Consider the following 19,431-nt stretch of genomic DNA (forward strand, 5'->3'; position numbering starts at 1 on the left):
ATCTATTTCATTCTGAACTCTGGAGCCTTGTGTCCTCTTATGTGACATCTCATAGTAGTTATCTGTGTGATTCTCTTGTCTCTCTGCTAGATGGTCAGGCATCTCAGGGTCAGGACCCAACTTAAGCATCTTAGCTTCTTTCATCCCCATGCTCCTTAATTCCATACAGTGCTCTGAAGTTAGTACAGAGTCAACAGACACTGGTTGAATATACGAAAATTTATCTCTATGTTCCTTTGTTCTATCTAAACTGAAGGCTTTATCTTTATAATTAGCATTGTTTACTCATAAAAATATGCAAAAGCATCTTCTTACGGCAGCATATAAAACTTTAGTTTCTGAAATTTCTTCAGTGAAATTGCATTATCACCATGGACCAAACTGTAAGACAAATTGGTGATGGGGAGATATGTTTTCACCTTCCTTAGTTACTATTAGGAATAAAAGCTTGAGTCTGTAGAAACAGCATCTTATGCCAGCAGTATCTATAACCAAAAATATCTTCTTCCTCCACTAAGCTAGATGTAAAGTGATAAAATGTATATTATAATAGTCAACAGTATTTGAAAAAGTACTATTCCTAACACTATAATATCAAACTGAAGATTTGGCTTAAAATATTTTGTTAGTGAAAATGTAACAATAATTAGAAATTTTGATAAAATGTTAGTTTTGTTCTTTTACCCTCTGTTCTTAACCTCTTTCATGAATTGATTTTAATAATCATTGAAGAATACAATTACTCCTAGCCACGCCAAAAATATTATATCATGTGACTGTAAAGTAATGATACAGATTTTAAGTACATACCTAATAAATGAATCTTAATAATTTAGAGTTTTACCACTTTTAAGAAAGTATAACCATTTATTTGAGTTCTAGGACCTTTGAATACGTACGGTGGGCAAAAGTAGGTTTACAGTTGTTTGTATGGAAAAGATGTGCAGATTATGATTATTACAGCAGCTTTATTAACTCAAGAGAATGTGACTGACGTATGTAATACTTTTACCCACCTGTATGTCTTTGAAAACCTTAGAAATTGTCAGTGTGATAGTGAGCGTAACTACCTTACTATAGTGATGTAATAATTTTTAGTACAAACAGGAGATTGATTTCTTTGCTCTTTATATATATCACTAAATAATTCTGACCAAAAAAGATAAAAGTAATGAGAAACTGACTCATACAGGCTTTTGAAGAAAAGTTCATTCTTCTAAAACTGTCAGAACAGAAGTACACAAATCTTTTCGGGGGGGGGGCATTTTGTTAGTCATTTTTACCAAGACATCTCAAAATTTTTTAATTTTGTACTGTTTATTTGAAGTAGATACAATGTAATGGTATGTGTTATACTTCTACAGTGTATACTTCTACAGTGTCTACCTTGTTTTTTCTAATTTGAAAGATTTATGAAATATTCTTAAACCTAATTTTACAATTAATGTTTGAGACTCTTATAATCTCTACTGATCAAAATATTAATCACAAAACTTTGAAAGGTACCCTAATCAAAATTTGAATAACTAACAGTACATTTTCCTTTATAAATCATTTACATCCGTCAATTGATTACCCTTCCCTTTAATAAAAGCTCATGCAAACCTAGCTGTTGAAACATCAGAAGTTCTCAATCAGTTGTCATTTTTAGTCATGGTATGTTATGGTCTCTTTTCCAGTGTAAATATTCTATATTTTTCATTTGTTTATTGAATTAATACATGTTGACACCCTACTCTCCCCTACAGGGGATAAAAATCAGTATCATAAAAATCCTTGCCCTTAAGAACCTTACGTAAATTTGTTCCCTTTATAGGTAACATTTATTGTTAGTTAGTTTACAAAATTCATTTTTTAAATTTTTATTTAGCTATACAGACCCCTACCCATTTTGTAAAATGAAGTTGGTAGTGTTTATTTTAAAAGCCACGTGGTGCAGTTGTTTGCCTTTAAAAGATAATATTTGTTATTATGCTACAGCAGCCAATTTTCTACAATACAAAGTCAAATGCAGCAAATTATAGGGAAAGCAAAAAGCAGCCTGGAGTTGTTAAGGTACTACTTCAGATTTCTTTTAGGGGTTGGGATTGAGGCAGCAGGAATAGAACATTAGAAAATGGGAGTGTATTTTTTCCACACAATTCTGAATCACTGCTATTTGACTCCTTCTTTAGAAAAAGATACATTTCCACACAGCCTTAGGGAAAAATGAGCCTATTGGGGTTTTTTTAAGGAAAATAGTCTTACAGAGAACACTGGAGGGAAAAAGATAACCTTGAAACAGCAGGCTTCAGAAGCCCTGAGATGCGACTAAAGCAAGGTAACCTAGAAGATGGGTATAGACACTAGAGAAATGATGTCAGAAATCATAGAGTGGTAAAGAGATTAAATTGTGAATGAATAAAGGAGTGGGATAGAAGAGAGGGAAAGAGATTGCCTGGTATAAAAAAAACAGGCATGAAGGCCAGCTGGGTGGCTTAGTTGGTTGAGTGTCATCCTGCGCACCAGAAGGTTATGGGTTTGATCGCCGGTCAGGGAACAGGCCCAGGTTTCAGGTTCCATCCCCAGTTGGGGTGTGTGCTGCAGGAGGCAACCAATCAATGTGTCTCTCTCACATCAGTCTTTCTCCCTTTCCCTTTCTCTCTCAGAGAGTGGGGCGGGGGCAGAGAGAGAGACCAGCTCCTTTTTCTATCATTCAACACCCACTCGTTCATTCTCCCAATCAGACTTAGTTTTATTTTACTTTTCAGTTAAGCTACTTGGTTAGCTCTCAGTTTTAGTGTACAATATTATAAGTATCAGGTCAGTTTATTACATCTGTACTTCACAGCTGTTTATAGATTATTCACTAGGATATTGTAAATGCTGATTGGATAAATCTTAAGTGACAATTTTCAAGTCATGTTAAAACATTGTTTGTTAGGGATTTTTACTCAGTTTTCTTGCCTTCAATAATCTCACAGAGATGACAGGTCATTTGGCTTAATAAGAACAGTATTAATAATAGCAGATATCATTAAACATTTCTTCTCTTTGCTAAACCCTTTATATGAATTCTTATTTTACCAGAACTTGGTCTGAAAATCTGTCAACTCCCTGTATCATTAGCTTTTCTCTCTAAAGTCAAACTATTGTGATCTAGAATTCACATAAATTTCATTCTTTTCCTGGTGGGGTTTTTTGTTTTCTGTCATTTTCAAAAAACTCTCATGATGTAGGTTTTCTTGTGTGTTTGTTTTCCTTTAGTTCCTATTTCCTTCCTCCTTAAAACTTCTTTACTTACTCTACTGGAATTGAATTACTCTGAACCTATCTCAGTTACTTTATCCATAAAATGAGTATAATAATAGTACCTACCTCACAGGGTGATTTTGAAGATTAAATTATGTAATAAATGCAAATCACACAGAACAGTGCCTGGCATATAAACATTGCATAGTTGTTACCCACTTTAAATTTATTTGGTTACAAGTTTCTGGGATATGCATTCCTGAGTTTTTAATTTCATGATATAATAAGGAACCAGTACCATTACCCTCCCTAGTATACACACAGTGTGGAAACTTGTATGGTATTTATAAACACTCTGCCACTTTCAAAGAATGTCTCTTTTATTTAGCACTCACTGAGAGAGTGGGAATTCAGCCAACTCTATAATTGCTGTTAATTTACTGTATCATTAGGAGAATTAGACATTGTTTCATTTTAGACTGTTAAAATATAGTTTACTTCTACACTGTTGTGGGCTATATGAAAAAGCAGATTGTCATTTCTAGCTAGTCATAATGAATACTTCATATTGTGTTGTATGTATACTGAATTATTAATGTCTTAAGATAAATTTAACTGCCATTTCATATGCCTACAAACATAAAATGTATTACTTCTTACCCAGGCATTAAAAGAAGTCTATATATTGTTTCCATTTTACATTTAGCAAATCTGTAAATATGCTGCATCTTACAGAATTGCCTTAAGTAGTGTAAGAACTGTAAAAATATAAACAAAATAAGGAGGCCATTCCCTTGTGTTTATGTCACTATCTTTAATTTAACAGCAAGTGTCATGTGGGCGATCATTTATTATACACTTTACATGGAATCCATTAAATGCCTCAGCTGTTGTGTTTTGTAATTAATTGTTGTTATGTATGAGACACTTCTGCAGTTATAAATCAGAAATGAATCATCTTGTCTTAGGAATGTAGGTTCATTGGACATCTGTTAAATTATGTCTTTTCTTTGCAGTAGTAATTAATAAATAAGTTGTTGGATCAACATAGCCCTACATAATGGTTTTAAGTTCAGTGTTCAAAAGCAGATACCTGATTTTGGGGTGAGGAGGTAATGCCTATAGTAGGAATATTAAACTCAGAGAGCTTTGAGTTCTGATTTTGATAGCCTCTCAAGCATCAATGGAGCACCTATCATATATGTGCTCAATGGATTAAAACAGTGAGAATGTTTAATTGATATTTTGTGTACATGTTTAAGTCTAGATACCAGACCATCTTCATTTCCCCCTCAATTGTTTGGGATTCAGCAGTTTCGAATCTGCATATGATTTTGTTACTGGAAAATTTTTTCAAACCTTAAAAAACCCATACAGCCAGCCTTTTAAAAAATTTCTTAATTATTTTAAAGTACTGGATTGCTTTTTTGAATTACCTTTAAAAGGCTGTTAAGCCCTGGCCAGGTGGCTCGGTTGGAGCGTTGTCCCACACAGCAAAAGGTTGTGGGTTGATTCCTGGTCAGGGCGAGAACAGAAGGCAGCCAGTCGATGTTTCTCCGTACATTGAAGTTTCTCTCCTTCCTCCTCTCTCTCTAAAATTGGTTTTTAAAACAGCACATGTCCTCAGGTGAGGATTTTTTTAAAAGACTGTTAAAATCTTAGTGTTCAAATGTAAAGTTGTACTCCTAGGAATGTCCTACTCCTCAAGCTCAGTTAAATTTCTGTATTTTCCTTTGTAATTTTTTTAACCACCTGAGGAAGGAAACCTTCCTGGGCACGCCAGACAAGCATTGATTGAGCTGGTTTCAGGCAACTGTCTGTGCCAGACAGTATCTTGTTCAAAATAAAGTAATTGAGATATCATCCATAAGAGATTTTTATAAAGATTTTAATGTCAGTCTGCTCTTCTAATGGATGATTTTTATTGCCTTATATATTGGCATATATGATACCGTCTGGTCTCAAACTAGTGTGGTCCTTGAGAACCCTGAAAAAGTAAATGCAAAACACTACATAACCTGAGGCACAAGGGGCTTCTAGAGAACAGTAAATAATGTCCACAGGGATCGACTCACATGCGAAGGTCACGGTCCACACTGTGATATGATTCTACCTGAAGGGATAATCGGCTAGAATACCATCTCTAACACAGGAGACAAAACAGGTGAAAAAGACAAGGTAATCATTTAAAGAGAAATAGGAGTAGAAAACACAGTGAAAGAACTGGTTGCTAATAAACACATTTGAAAAGAAACAAATTGAATGTTACTCAGTATAGATCTGTTTTTGAAAAATTCTGTATAAACTGAATTTTTATAAATTAGATAAGAAGGAATCTAATTATTGGTTCCTAACCAAGTCTGCCAAATATCCACAAGAGTTGGGAGTCACTCGCTGCCTTGCAGGAAAGGGCCCTGGGGGTTGAACGAGATGCTCCCATCTTCTACGAGACTCGCTGCCCGTGGTGGGGGAAGTTTTCTAGTTGCCTGTTTTTCTCTATCTGTACTTAAGAGGAACTGAGAAAGACTTTAAATTTGAACATCTGTGCTGTACAAGTCTGTTATTTTTAGTCGTTTAAATTTACTTGAAAGGTTGTAAAAAGTAGCTGTGGCCTGCAGTGAGGTGTAGCATGCTGTAGTCTCATTCACAGCAGGGTGAGAATCTGGACACATTGTGCCTTGCAGCTAGTGTTTCCTTTTAATTCCTTTACTGCCAGTTATTCCAGGTGAAATGTGATCCATGTTTGTTTGTTTATTAGTTTGGTTTGTTTGTTTGTTTTATTTGGGGGAGGGTTTTTGTTTTGTCAGAGCTTCTTTAAGATTTGTGATTCTCCTCACTTACAATGGGTTTTTCTAGTTTTTATTTTGTCACTAATACTTTAATCTTACGAGCAGATGACAAAATACTGTATATGTAAAGATTCCACCAAAAAACTACTAGAACTAATAAATGAATTAAGCCACGTAGCAAGAGGTAGGAGAAGGTAAAGGGGGGATAAGTAGTGATGGAAGAAGACTTGGCTTTGGGTGGTGAACACATAATAGAATATACAGATAATGTATTATAGAATTGTACACCTGAAACCTGTGTAATTTTATTAACCAATGTCACCCCAACAAATTCAGTAGAAAAAAGAAACAATTAAAAGACAACACAAAAAAATAAAAATAAAATAATCTTAGGATGTACTAAGTGTTGGTACAGTGTTCTTAAGTCAGTTTTAAGAACAGAGCACTTGAAATCTCAAGGAGGAGGGTGGAAGCACTGACATTTCTGAAATGTCTACTAACAGCCTGTTCAAATAAACTACAGTTACATAGCGAGCCTGTGGCCAAGATCCATGTGAATGATGTTAGTCCTGCTATTTTTAGACCTTTGTTATGATTTACTGATTTGTGGCACGGGGGCTTCAAATATTTCCTCTCCTGGGCCTCCATGGAAAAGTGTTTTTAAAAGGAATATATTTCTCACTGCTCTCACACTTCCTCGGTAGAATCTCAGTGCTATTTATCTCCTGATGAATTATTTCAAAAAATGGAAACTGTGAAAAATAGAAGTTATTACTGAAATGTTGTTTTAAGTGATCATTTTTAATGTCATTATCAGCTTTCCAGCTTGGAGATGTTTATTTACTTTAAAACCTTTTTCTAAATTGTGTGTAGAATCAGTTTGTCAAATACTTTATTAAAATGCATCTTCTCTGTCGATACTCAGGCCCTACATGATCATGTTTCCCTTACTAAACCACCTTGCATCTGTAAATGAAATGTTTATACTAAAGAGCAAGGGAATAGTAAAAAAAAAAAAAAATTAAAATCCAGGTAATGGGGAAATTATTACATGAACACATGCAAATAATCTTATACCTAGGAGATGTGAGGAGGGGAAGGGAGACTAACACTGCTTGAATTCCCCCTGGGTGCCACGCACAGCAGTTGAACTTTTTGTGTACTTCAGTGTTTACAGCCACATGAGTGGCTTTTATTTTCCCCATTTTACAGATGAAGAAACTGAATCTCAGAGATGCTAAATTGATTTGTTCAAAGTTGGGATTCCAGCCCAAGTATACCTAACTCCCAAGTCATAGTCTTTTCACAGTACAGCTCATGGATCTTGAAGCTAGAATGGGTCTTAGAAATAATCTAGTTCAAGTCTCTCATCTTTTCAGGAAGTAGTCTCAAAGTAGCAAAGTGACTGACTTATCCTAGATCATTGATTACTTAGTAACATTTCTTTATGCTACAATCAACATAAAGAATTTTGTTAACTCTTTCTAAAATTATTTTTAAGGAGAAGTGACTTTTAAAAAGAAATAGCACATTTTAAGGTACCTTTCATTTTAAGGTACCTTTTAAGATAAAGTAGTAAGGCCACTGGGAAATATATACATGTTGTATTCATTTCCTATTGGCTGTTGTAACAAATTAACACAAACTGGGTCACTTAAAACAATATGAACTTCTTATCTTATATTTCTGGAAACTAAAATTAAGGTGTCAGCAGGGCTGCATTTCTTCTGGAGGTTTTGAGGGAAATTCATTTCCAGTTTCTGGAGGACACTGCCTTCCTCAGCTCATGGTTCCCTCCTCACGTTACTCCAACACCCCGATTCTGTCCTCACATCCCCTACTGATCTTCCTGCCTCCCTCTTATAATGAATGCCCTTGTGATTATATGGAGCCCATCCAGGTAATTCAGGATACAATCACCTATTCCTAAGATCCTTGACTCAATCACGCCTTAAAAGTCCCTTTTACTCTGTAAGGTAACGTATACACAGGTTCCAGGGATTTAGACACGACCGTCTTTGGGAGATGGGCATAGTTCTGTCTGCCACACACATATACCCGCATGCCTGTGTGAGTGTTTTTGTGTCACACATAAATTAAAACCCTTCTCATCCAGATTTATCTGAGAATTAACCATTCTGGATAAATAAATTTTCTGTATCACTATATCCAAATCATGTTTTTAAATTTTCCTTAATAAGTGGAAACTGTTGGCTATTCTGAAATGTGCTGTTTTCCCTGCCTTTGAAAACAGTATTCTCAATGTAATTTTACCTCTCCTTGAGGAATGATAGCTATCACTGTAAACATCATGATTGAGCTGTGCTTCAAACACAGCAGTGAGTGTACATGCAGGTGTAGGTTGTGAAAGACAGGGACTCAGTGTATGTTACCCCTGCAGTGAAACTAGGCTTTTCCCTACAGTCATTTTTTATCATCTGTGTGTTTGTCAGGAGGGTGGGGTGAAGAATATTCCGCTTCCCAGCCCCTGAATAAGACACAACGTGAGAGGCTTTCTGGAAAACTGAGTCAGGCATCAGAGCAGTCTGTAGGGTGAGGGTTGGAGGAGGGTGCTTTCTTGGCCTCTGAAAATCTAACAGTCGCAGATCCATTGATATTTGTCAGTATTCAGAACATCATTTTCTGTTTCTGTATCACTAATGTCTAAGGGCTGCAGACAATATCTTACGAGTTTGCATGCGTTCTTTCTCATTTCCCCCATGTTTGTTGATAGGGTCTGGAAGAAAATGCTGCCTGTTTCAAGAGCTTTTATTAGCAAGTTTTGCCTTAGTTGTGAAACACTTTTGCTGATGTGACCAGGCCACACACTTTTTAAGTTCTCTTTAATATTTAAATAGGCCATGGCAATAATAATAATAAAAAATTTATGTTGGGAGTGCCTAGCACATATTGAGTGCTTACTAAGTATTTTTTTATTATTGGTTAACCTGTATGAAATCACTTCTGACATATCTTGATCTATAGGACAATTTAGTAAAGTAACATTATGGTATAGAAAGATACTTAAAACATCTCCAGCTTCCTCAGGGTATTCTCCACAATTTTCCAGCTTTCAGTCTACTATAAGTTGTGGTTCTAAACTGTTTTTTTACCTACAGAAGAGTATGTCACAACTCCTCTGAGAGGCACTTGTCTGTTTGAATACTAGCCTGTGATCTGTTAACATTTGTTCAGTGAACAGTGGCCTCTTTCTGTGTACCAAACACTGCATTGGGCATCACTTGAGAGAACATATTTTCATGAGTAATTCATGGTGTGCTGAGGAGGTCCTGTGGTAAGATAAATGCACTAGTGGACATTTATCACAAGATTCTTTGAATCTTGGCAAGTGTGGAAATAGAAGTAGGAATATGATGAGGGAACCCCAAAGAGGTTATGCCTTACATTACAGTAGACAAATGCATGACACTTCTTAAAACTCTGGGATCTTGAATTTTTTCCAGCTTCAAAAGGTGGTATTTGTGGGAGTCTGTAGCATCAGAACATGTAGGAACAGTCAGCCTACCTGTTTAATTCATTGTGGTTTATTCATGAGCACTTGTCAGGACAGAGGTTGACAAACATCGCCCCAATAGATACATTTTATCAGTATTATAAAACATTAACGTCTAAGACATTCTCTATCCAAAAAAATTCACAAGATTCTTTGAAAACTCATGCTTTTTCATCTAACTATACTTTACTTTTAATTAAATATCTCCACTTAAAACACCAGAAAGTCAACAGTAAAAAACAAACAATCTAATTAGAAAATGGGCAAAAGATAGAAACATTCTCATTGAAGAGGGTATCCAGAGAGCAAATAAGCACATGAAAAAGTGTTCAACGTCATTAGCAATTAGGGAAATGCAAATTAAAATTACAATGAGGTATCACTACACCCTGTTAGAATGGCTGAATAAAGCATAGTAATAACACTAACTGTCGACAAGGATGCAGAGAAACTGGATGACACTGCTGGTGGGAATGTAAAATGGTACAGCTACTCTAGAAAAAAGTATGGCAGTTTCTTATAAAATTAAATAGGAGTTTACCATACAGCCTACCAATTGCAATAGTGGGCATTTATCACAGAGAAATAAAAACTTATTTTCACACAAAAAAACACAAATGTTAAAAACTGGGAACATTCATTTGTTGTCCTTCAGTGCGTAAATGGTGAAACTAACTGGTATATCTATACCATGGAACTTTACTCAGCAATAAGAAGGAACAAAAACTATTGATAAGTGTAACAACTTAGATGGATCTCAAGAGAATTATGCAGCGTGAAATATAGTTAACATCCATCACCTCACATACTTAAAATTTCTTTATTTTTAAAGTGGGTACAAGTACTACTACTTCCCTCCTTGAGTTTTGAGGATTAACTTGCTCGTAGTAGCCTATCAGTATCTAATAAGTTCTTAAATATCATTATTATATATAAAAGCCATTTATTATTTATATTGGATCATAAAAATATTTTATCTCTTCATCTAGCCCTTAAAGGGATAGGTACTCTGACTTCTCAGAATTTTAATATTGCTAGGTATTCTCTATTTCATTAACTTCTGCTCATGTCTTTCTTTCTTTCTACTTTCATGGGATTTACTGTATTCCAGCGATTTTCAACCTTTTTCATTTCATTACACACATAAACTAATTACTAAAATTCTGCAGCACACCAAAAAATGTATTTTTTGCTGATCTGACAAAAAAATAGGTGTTATTTTGATTCATTCACACTGGGTGGCTGTTGTTGTGTTGGATGTTGTCATTTTATAATTTGACAATCTAAGGGAAAAGAGGTCAGGTATTGCATGTTTTAAAAATTCTCGCGGCACACCAATTGAAAATCATTGCTCTATTCTTTTTCATTCTTTGGTTGGTCATTTAACTCATTAAATGTCTTTCTAATATGTGCTTTTGAAACTATAGCATTTTCTTTTACACCTGTTTTATTCACAGATTTTTGTTGATGACAACCCAACATTTTCATTGTCGTTCAGTTATATAGTTGTTTATTTTTATTTAATCCAAGAGTTATTTGAAAATGTATTTTTCAGTTTGCAACTATATGATGGGGAATCTTTATAGTCTTAATAATTATTTGAAATATGTTAAGCTTTTGTGGCTTAGCATGTGATCAATTTTTATGTTTCTTACGTGCTTAGAAAAGAATACATGTTCTCTAATTGTTGAGTGTAGAATTTTATCTTCATTTAGTAGCTTGATTTTGCTAGTTTGGTTGTTCATATTTTCAGTATCCTTACTATATTTTGGTCTGATTGACCTATTACTACAGTGCAAACGTCCCTCTTTGACTGTAAATGTGTCATTTTTTCCTTATAATTCTACCAGTTTTTACTTTTTGTCTATGTTGTTAGGTATAAGAGATTCAGAATTGTTGGTATTTCCCTGATGAATTGTTCATTTCATCATAATACGGTAATCTTTATTCATTTTTGCCTTAAGTGCTTTTTGCCTTAAGACGTATATTTGACCTGTTAGTAATATAGTCATTTAAGCTATTTTTTAGTTAGTCTTTGCATAGTATATGTGCTCAGGATTTAGAATTCTTAGGGTAAACAGTTTTTTTCCAGGCCAGTGCCCAGGCTTTCTCTGGAAAGTGTATTTGCTATTTCCACATAAGGCATCATCTTTTCAAATCCATCCATTTACTGAAAGCTGCTCACGTATCCAAATTTAATGTAAGGGCTCTCAATTTAATTCCCTTGCCACATACAGACCTAAGGTTTCATCTTCTTTCTTCACAAGGGTATCAAGACCCAAGCCTGCATTTTTAAGACTGACCTCTATCCTTCACTCCTTCCCTCTTCCCTAAGCCTCTGCACTGTCAGCTCATGTGTTTACTGTAACTTTTGGTTTTCAATTCCAACCACTGAGGATTGCCCTTGCAAATTCACCTGTGCATTTTAAAGAATGTGAGTTATGTTTTCTTCAACATTTCTAGGTGTTGGGGTATGTGTGTGTGTGTGTAGGAAGGGGTACTGAGGTTATCTGGGTGTTGGGGTGTGTGTGTGTGTGTGTGTGTGTGTGTGTGTGTGTGTGTGTGTGTGTGTGTAGGAAGGGGTACTGAGGTTATCTGGTCTGGCATGAAGGGCAGTTCTTAATAGGAGTGCTAATCTAGCCTGGGAATGGTACCACCTTATTCAGCAGTTGTAGAATAACAACGGGATCTGTACTTTCTGAGACTTCACACCGGCTGAATTGTAAGTAAATCCTGATGTTTGAGTGCATGCTGGATGCCCTGGGGGGTGGCAGCACCTACAGAGATCTTCCATGTGTGTATTTCTTGGTTCAGAGCCATTTCGAACTTAGAGTAAAAGAAAACTGGCCTTTACAATACCAAGATTCTTTTACATTTCAACGTCTAATTTGAGGACATTTATAAGCATGATATTAATGAATAGCATTAAAAACTTACTGTTGGTTACATAAGAATTTTGTAAAACAGTTTAACAGAGTTATAAAACTGATTTGGACTTAACTTTTCAATTGAAGTCCTTTAAAAAATGTCATACACATGTTTCAGAATCATACCTAAGCAAAGTACAGTGATGATCTTGCTACCATAGGGAAGAGGTGGGCTGCACTAATACTACATTCGAAATAGAGAATTTAAGGGGAGAAGGGTTTATAAGTTATGACTAATATAGTTTTCCTATAAGCTAGGTGTATTATTTACATACATGCCCTAATTTAGGTCTTTAAATCATGACATAGAATATATATTTCCTCTTTAGAGCATTCCCATGCTTTTTTGAATTGTATAAATGTACAAAACCCTTAAAACAACTGGAATCCAACAAAAGTTTCCTTTGATATTTTTATTTTTGAAAACTATTTTCTTTGAAATTTTTTTAGAGGTCAAAGTTAGTTTTCCTCTTATAAACATTTCTGCAATTGCACCAAGAGTAAATTCAGTACCCAGAACATTCATTAAGTGATTAGACACTTCATCAAAAGCAGAATGTCATGATTTTGCTGTTGGAGTTTAGTTCTCTGTGCCCTGAATGACAAGGTCTAAAACAATGATTTTGTTTATTGATTGTTCTTGTGTGCCTAAGGAGAAATTAAATACATGGTTAAACCAATAACCCTTAGATTATTTTGTCTAATAAAAGGCATATCTATTTATAAAAACTTTACATTTTCTTCTAGGTTACCTTCCGAACAAGAATCTATCACTGTAATATTAACAGCCAAGGCGTGATCTGTCTGGACATCCTGAAGGACAACTGGAGTCCGGCGCTCACCATTTCTAAAGTTCTCCTCTCCATCTGCTCACTTCTTACAGACTGCAACCCTGGTGAGAGACTTTAAATCCATTCTCATAATGGATCTACTTTACTACCATCACCACTACTACAACTTTTTTTTTTTTTTTTAATTTCTATAGTATGTAACTGCTTTCTTTTTAAATTGGGTCTTGTCATTAGTCTTTTTAAGACCTGTTGTTTGCCAAGAAGGAAAGAGCATAGTGTGATAAACATTAATGAAAAATCATTTTAGATTAAGAAGTGCAATTGAAGAATGTGTTACATTGTGTTGCCAAATAATAATAAACATTTTAATTGAATAGTTTAATCTTTAATTAGAAGCCTACCAGATGTTAATTTGAGAAATATGGGCTATTTAAATTTGATAATAACCAGGCAACACCACATAGACATGACCTTTGCAGTATCTTAATAACCATGCATCCTTATAAGCTATTAGAACAAAAAAGGAGAATGGTTCTGAACTAAGATATACCCAAAAGGTAAACAATGATGAGACAAATACAGCTTCGCAGGACAACTAAAGAAGAGTTTATGGCCAATCCTTTGTGGATTGCTGGTGTGCTTAATGCTGACAGCTCTTATTTCCTTTGTGCTCCTGGATGTGTGACTATGTGTCTTAGACCAGCTTCTTTTAACTGAAAGACAAAACAACTGCCAATTTTGTACATATTTGGATTTATTTTGGAAAATACAGAATCCAAAGGTAGCTACAGAGTTTTCATTGATCTCAGTAAGAAATTTTTTTGAATATTTAATTGATGTCTTACTGTTTCATAAGATTCCATCTTCCATGTTCAGGAATAAATACAATTTACCAGGTAAGTTAATTTTTAGACAAGAGCAATGACAAGTGGGATCAGGGTCTCTCTGAGGCCCCTGGCTGGTTTATAAAACATGGATAAATTACATTCATTTCAAGCTTTATGTTTGTTATTTTTCAGTAATACGAACTTTTTAATAAATATAAAAACAGAATTAAATTATCATATATTTAGAGTATATGACAAATTAATGATTTTAACACCGAAAAGAAAATACAGTTGTACAATATCATTATAAAATATTTTTAATTAATTCAGACTTCACTCTAGGTAGTGAAGTTTAATAATGCTGCACTAATTTAAAACTGAGCAACAGACATTTTGTTCTTGCAGTCTCATTATTCTGATTTCAATTTCATTTACCTCTGTGACTGTATGTAACTTCATTTGGAAGTAGTATCATTAAGAGGAATTTATTTGGTGATTTGAGGCCTAGACCAAGTGATCCTCCAAATGTTGGAACATGGGACTGCATCTCTCCCTCACTCCCAGAAAAAGTACTTCTGGGAGGTCTGCTGAAATTTGGAGGCAAGGGTTGAAATTTGGGGAAGTTTGTTTGTTTGTTTAAGAGAAAAATTTTATTTTAACAGGTAAGTAACTTATTTAAGAAACTTTTGATATTAGGTCATTAAGCTGTACATCTTACACTTATATTCAGTGTCTGTTGTATCTCAGTAAAGCTGGGAGGGAGTAGAAACTTTTGAGACCCTGCTGTTTATGAGTCACTTCCCAGCACTAGATGAGTAAGAAGGCCTCACTTCTCACTTCTTATACATAGAATAAAATGTAGCTTCACACTAAAGAGAGAAAGCTCAGTGCTGAGATGCAGTCCTTACCCCAGTGGTAACCAGGCTGGCTTGGTCTCCCAGTCATCTGAGATGGGCCTGTCACCCTGAATCCTCTTGTGTGAGAGAGTTCTCTATACAGGTATCCCTGCATGAAGAAACAGATTAATTCCACCAAAGTCTTCTCTCAGCAATAAAAGTTTAAAGTACTGAAGTTTGTAGTATTAATCAAATTTCCATTTTTCATGGAACGCTCTTATTTGTAAATACTTTCTCTTCTCAAGTATATATAAAATTTGTGCTCTGTTCTATTTGATTTTTTATTTTGAAGTTTGTTTTTGCTGTTTTGTGGTTGTTTTTAAACTCAGATATTTTATCATATTCCTTATATGAAATCTATTTATTTAAAATATGCCTGTATATGGTCTTATGACATATAAATAATGGATATTTTCCCTCATACAAAATGAACTATCCTGAGAACACTGACAATTTGGAGATAAAACAAAGCCAACACTTCTCCTGGGCCAGATGCTTTATTTACAGAGTAATATCCAGAAACATTTCTAACCTTTTTTCTCCTCTTTTGAAAAGCATATAAATCTGCGTATAATCTGGCATTACGTTAGTAATTTCAGTTGTACTTTCCTACTCTACTTCTGTTGCTTTCTAGCGTGTTATGGCTTGTTTCATTCTAAACGTAATTCTGATATTGTATTATTAAAAAATTTTCCCCAAAACATGATTCATATGAGATCATTGGAAATTTGAAAAACACACATTTGCTATTAAAGAATTATTGGCAGAAATTTTTAAGCATGATGAAATGGAATTGTGATTATGAATTTTTTTTACATGTCCTTACCATTTAGAGATGCATTACTGACCTATTTACAAATAAAATTCTTTGATATTTGGGATTTGCTTCCAAGTAATTCAGGAAGATTGGAAGTGAGGAGGGATGTGGAAGATACCCGATTGATCATTGTAATTGTTGAATCTTAGGAATGAGTACTTGAAGGTTTGTTATACTGTTATGTCTACTTTTGAAAATATTTGAAAGTTTTTATAATAAAGGTATTTTTTTAATTGCCAGAAGTTACACACACCAGCAGTGTAATCTATAGAAGGTGTGTGATTTGGCTCTTTTTGCTTCGTGAAGGAATTATTTGAGCTCTGACCTTCACCTAGTGTATTTCATTCCCCAGTCATCTGCCTTCAAACTATAGGCTGCCTGGGCCAGCAGGGTTCTACATTCATAAACACCCGTGAAGTGTTCGTCCGCCACTCCACAGACAGGCGGAACTGCACAGGCAGGTCAGATGAAGTGCTCTGAGCATTCCCACCAAATATCAACCCTCAGGATGGATGAGCTCTTTCCTCTCTTCCTGTCACCTTCCACATAAAAATCAAGTGTCAGTTACTCCCAGTCTTAGATTTATGTAAATCTTTATTAGAACAACAAATAGAGCTAAAAATGGCAGCTAATTAGCCCTCAGCCTTACACAGTGATTAAGCCAAGGGTGAGCACAGCTGCAGCTTCATTGGCAAGAGCATTATTCTCCTCTAATGGACTGAGCAAATGGGGAGAGGAATTTGCACCCAGTGACTCCTTTAGAGTTAAGTTATATAAAAGGTCAGAGAATGGCTCCCTCCTTCTCCAGCATCACTGCCCTTTGTTTCAGATCTCTATGCCCTCCCCCCCTTTTTTTTAAACAACTCATACAATGCTTACCCATAAATTGTCCTTAACTGTGGTGGTTATTAACTAATTGTCTTTAACCTGACTATGATTAGATAGTAAATTGTTACTAAACATTAAAATTTTATAATTGATAGTGATTACCAGGGGATGCGGAACATAAAATAAGATTAACTATTTCAACACAGGTATATTTATGTAGATTATTTATACTGTTTGTGAGCTGTTAGACTGATGAAAGGTACCTAATCGGAATTTAAAGGGTTCCATTGCTTACTACTGCAGCATGAACCTTGCCTGTACCTATCCCATTCTACTACACTGGAGAGCTAGCAAAGAACAATTTCTTTAACTGAAAAGCTGTAAGAATGATAAGCCTCCTGTTTTCAAAAGAGGCTATCTTAGCAGGAATACAAAAAAAATTCTGGAACAGACATTACAGATGGCTACATAGACATAAGTTTGCTTCTGATGTAACAGCTAAAAAGGGTTCCCTCTTTGAATCAGCATTTCCAGGAAAGGTGATTTAAGGCTGCAGTTATTGTAACTAGGCAAAGAAGCCTTGGATTTATTTTTGGGACTTGCATTTGGGGAATTCGGGCCATGTGTATATTTATAGTTTTCATAATGGAGGGAGGGTAGCTTAAGGTGGGGAGAAAAAGGGTTCTGGATATACTCTTTCAGTAATGTATATGTATGGGCTTTTCCTTTTTTCAAAATGGAACTATCTTCATTGGTTTTTCTCATAAAAATAATACATGCTTCTTAAATTTTTCCTAAAACATTTATCCTTTAAAGATAAATATTTAATTTTTGTTTGAGGCTCCTTGCTCTGCAAACTCAAATTTGGTGGAACTAGACAAAGTATATTTGTCAGTTAAGTTTGTCTCATTATAATCTTAGTGTAAATTTAGACACACTAACCTCAACTCTTAGCCTTGGCTTTGACCTACTTCTACTTAGCATTTGCCAAGCATATTTTATTGCCCCTTAATTAATGTAAATTTAGACATTGTTAGCTATTGCTACAATTTTTGTGTTATAATCTGTTGCTGTCCCTGCAACAGTTACAACCTTTAATTTATTGGTTTGGAAGTTGATCTCATTAAAAAACTGCCATATATATTTATTTGCGATGCAAATTTCCTTCAACTTACTTTTTAGGAAATGTCATTTTGGTGTTTTTCTTTTTAGAGATCACCAGTGGTTTATTTGTTGTTAGGAGGAGCCCTAAAAGGAAAAGATGAGGTGGCCTAGGTCAGTACTTACCAGTTTCTGTACTCACCCAAAGTTGAAGTATTTCTCCACTAAAATCAATTAATGAATTCCTATCTTAGTGTTAAAATTCACTAAATCGTATTTGAGGTGTTTCTATCCTGCTAACTTATCTTCAAGTCTTTGTCATCGGATGCTCTTCAGGGAGTTGGGGAAAGCTGTTGAAGCCACCCGTTCTGTCCTGGCCAGTGAAAGGCTCTGAAAACACAAATGACAAAAGGTGAAGCACACCCTCACTTTAAATAAGCACCATTCTTCATGCATGTGGGAGTGTCTTTTACTCAGAACTGTTTACCCAGGTAGTCACTCAGAGACTGTCTTCCCATACTTGAGGAATTTCTGAAGAGCCATGATCATTTATCTAGATTTTAATTAACTTTTTCTTTATTATTTCTTAAATGAAGATAATTTAAAAGATAACAAAGATTACAGTGGTGAAAAAGGACTCTGATTAATTCTCATTCTAGAGTAAAAATAGTCTATTTTTATGATGGGTAAGAGAAGTACGTAAGAATTGTATTTTAAGTCTGAGGTCTTTCCTATTCCCCTGCATAACCTTTCCTCGTGCTTTTTCATTTATTTTGTAAGGACCATTAATAAGTGTGTCACTCTCTAAAATTGGTCCTCTTTCCTTCTGTAGTCACATTTTTTGTTTTATTTTGGCCATCAGGTACCACAGTAGTAACTTAATGCTCAGTTACAGTAACTGTTTTAACCCTTCTAGTTAGTATACATGCTAATCATATGTGCTTCTTTCCTGTAGTTCTATTCGTGCTTTTTATTGTGGCTTAGGTTTTTCTGTTTGTTATAATTACTTTATTGAGGATATGTATTTTATTGCAAATCATTTGACTCTTGTTTGGCAAAGAAGCATATAAATAAGAGATTAGCCTAGCCGGCGTGGCTCAGCAGTTGAGCGTCAACCCATGATCCAGGAGATGGAGGTTTGATTCCTGGTCGGGGCACATGCTCGGACTGTGGGCTCGATCCCCAGTGGAGAGCGTGCAGGAGGCAGCCGATCAGTGACTCTCTCATCATTGATGTTTCTATCTCTCTCTCACACTCTGCCTTCCTCTCTCTGAAATCAATAAAGATATGTTAATAATAAATAAATTTAATTAATTAATTAATTAATAAGAAATTAGGTTTTTTGCTTGAGGTAGGGCCAAGGAGCACATTTCAAAGAGTTTATTTACAGCTTCTGTCAGGAGAGACATAACAGGGTCAGGCTTTGCTAAGCCCCTTTTGAAATTCTAAGTGCTAGTTCTTTGTTGATTAATTTATTCTGCAGTTTAGACTTCTGTCCCCATGCAGTCCACATCCATAATGTGATTTGTTAATACTACAGACTTGTTCGTAAATGGAATCATTCTAATGATTTTTATTGTCAGAAACACCTATAACTTGTTTATAAATGACATAGCATAGACTTTATGTAAGTTTAAAAAGTGAATACATTTTTAAAATTTGATAGAGGCATGAAACACCCCTCCAGGATGTTGACTGCTCACCCTGCAC

At 35.0% G+C, this 19,431-nt stretch overlaps 1 protein-coding gene across 1 annotated transcript in view; it reads left to right on the forward strand.

Moving 5' to 3' along the window:
* UBE2E2 (ubiquitin conjugating enzyme E2 E2) overlaps positions 1–19,431 on the forward strand; it is a 212,642-nt gene that overhangs the window by 176,510 nt on the left and 16,701 nt on the right. Inside the window, exon 5 of the mRNA XM_081160370.1 lies at positions 13,209–13,356. Coding sequence (XP_081016496.1) covers positions 13,209–13,356 — 148 coding nt within the window. The remainder of the gene's footprint in view (positions 1–13,208; positions 13,357–19,431) is intronic.

This window comes from Miniopterus schreibersii (assembly GCF_964146895.1).
Source record: "Miniopterus schreibersii genome assembly, chromosome: 15".
Classification (NCBI taxonomy): Eukaryota; Metazoa; Chordata; class Mammalia; order Chiroptera; family Miniopteridae; genus Miniopterus; species Miniopterus schreibersii.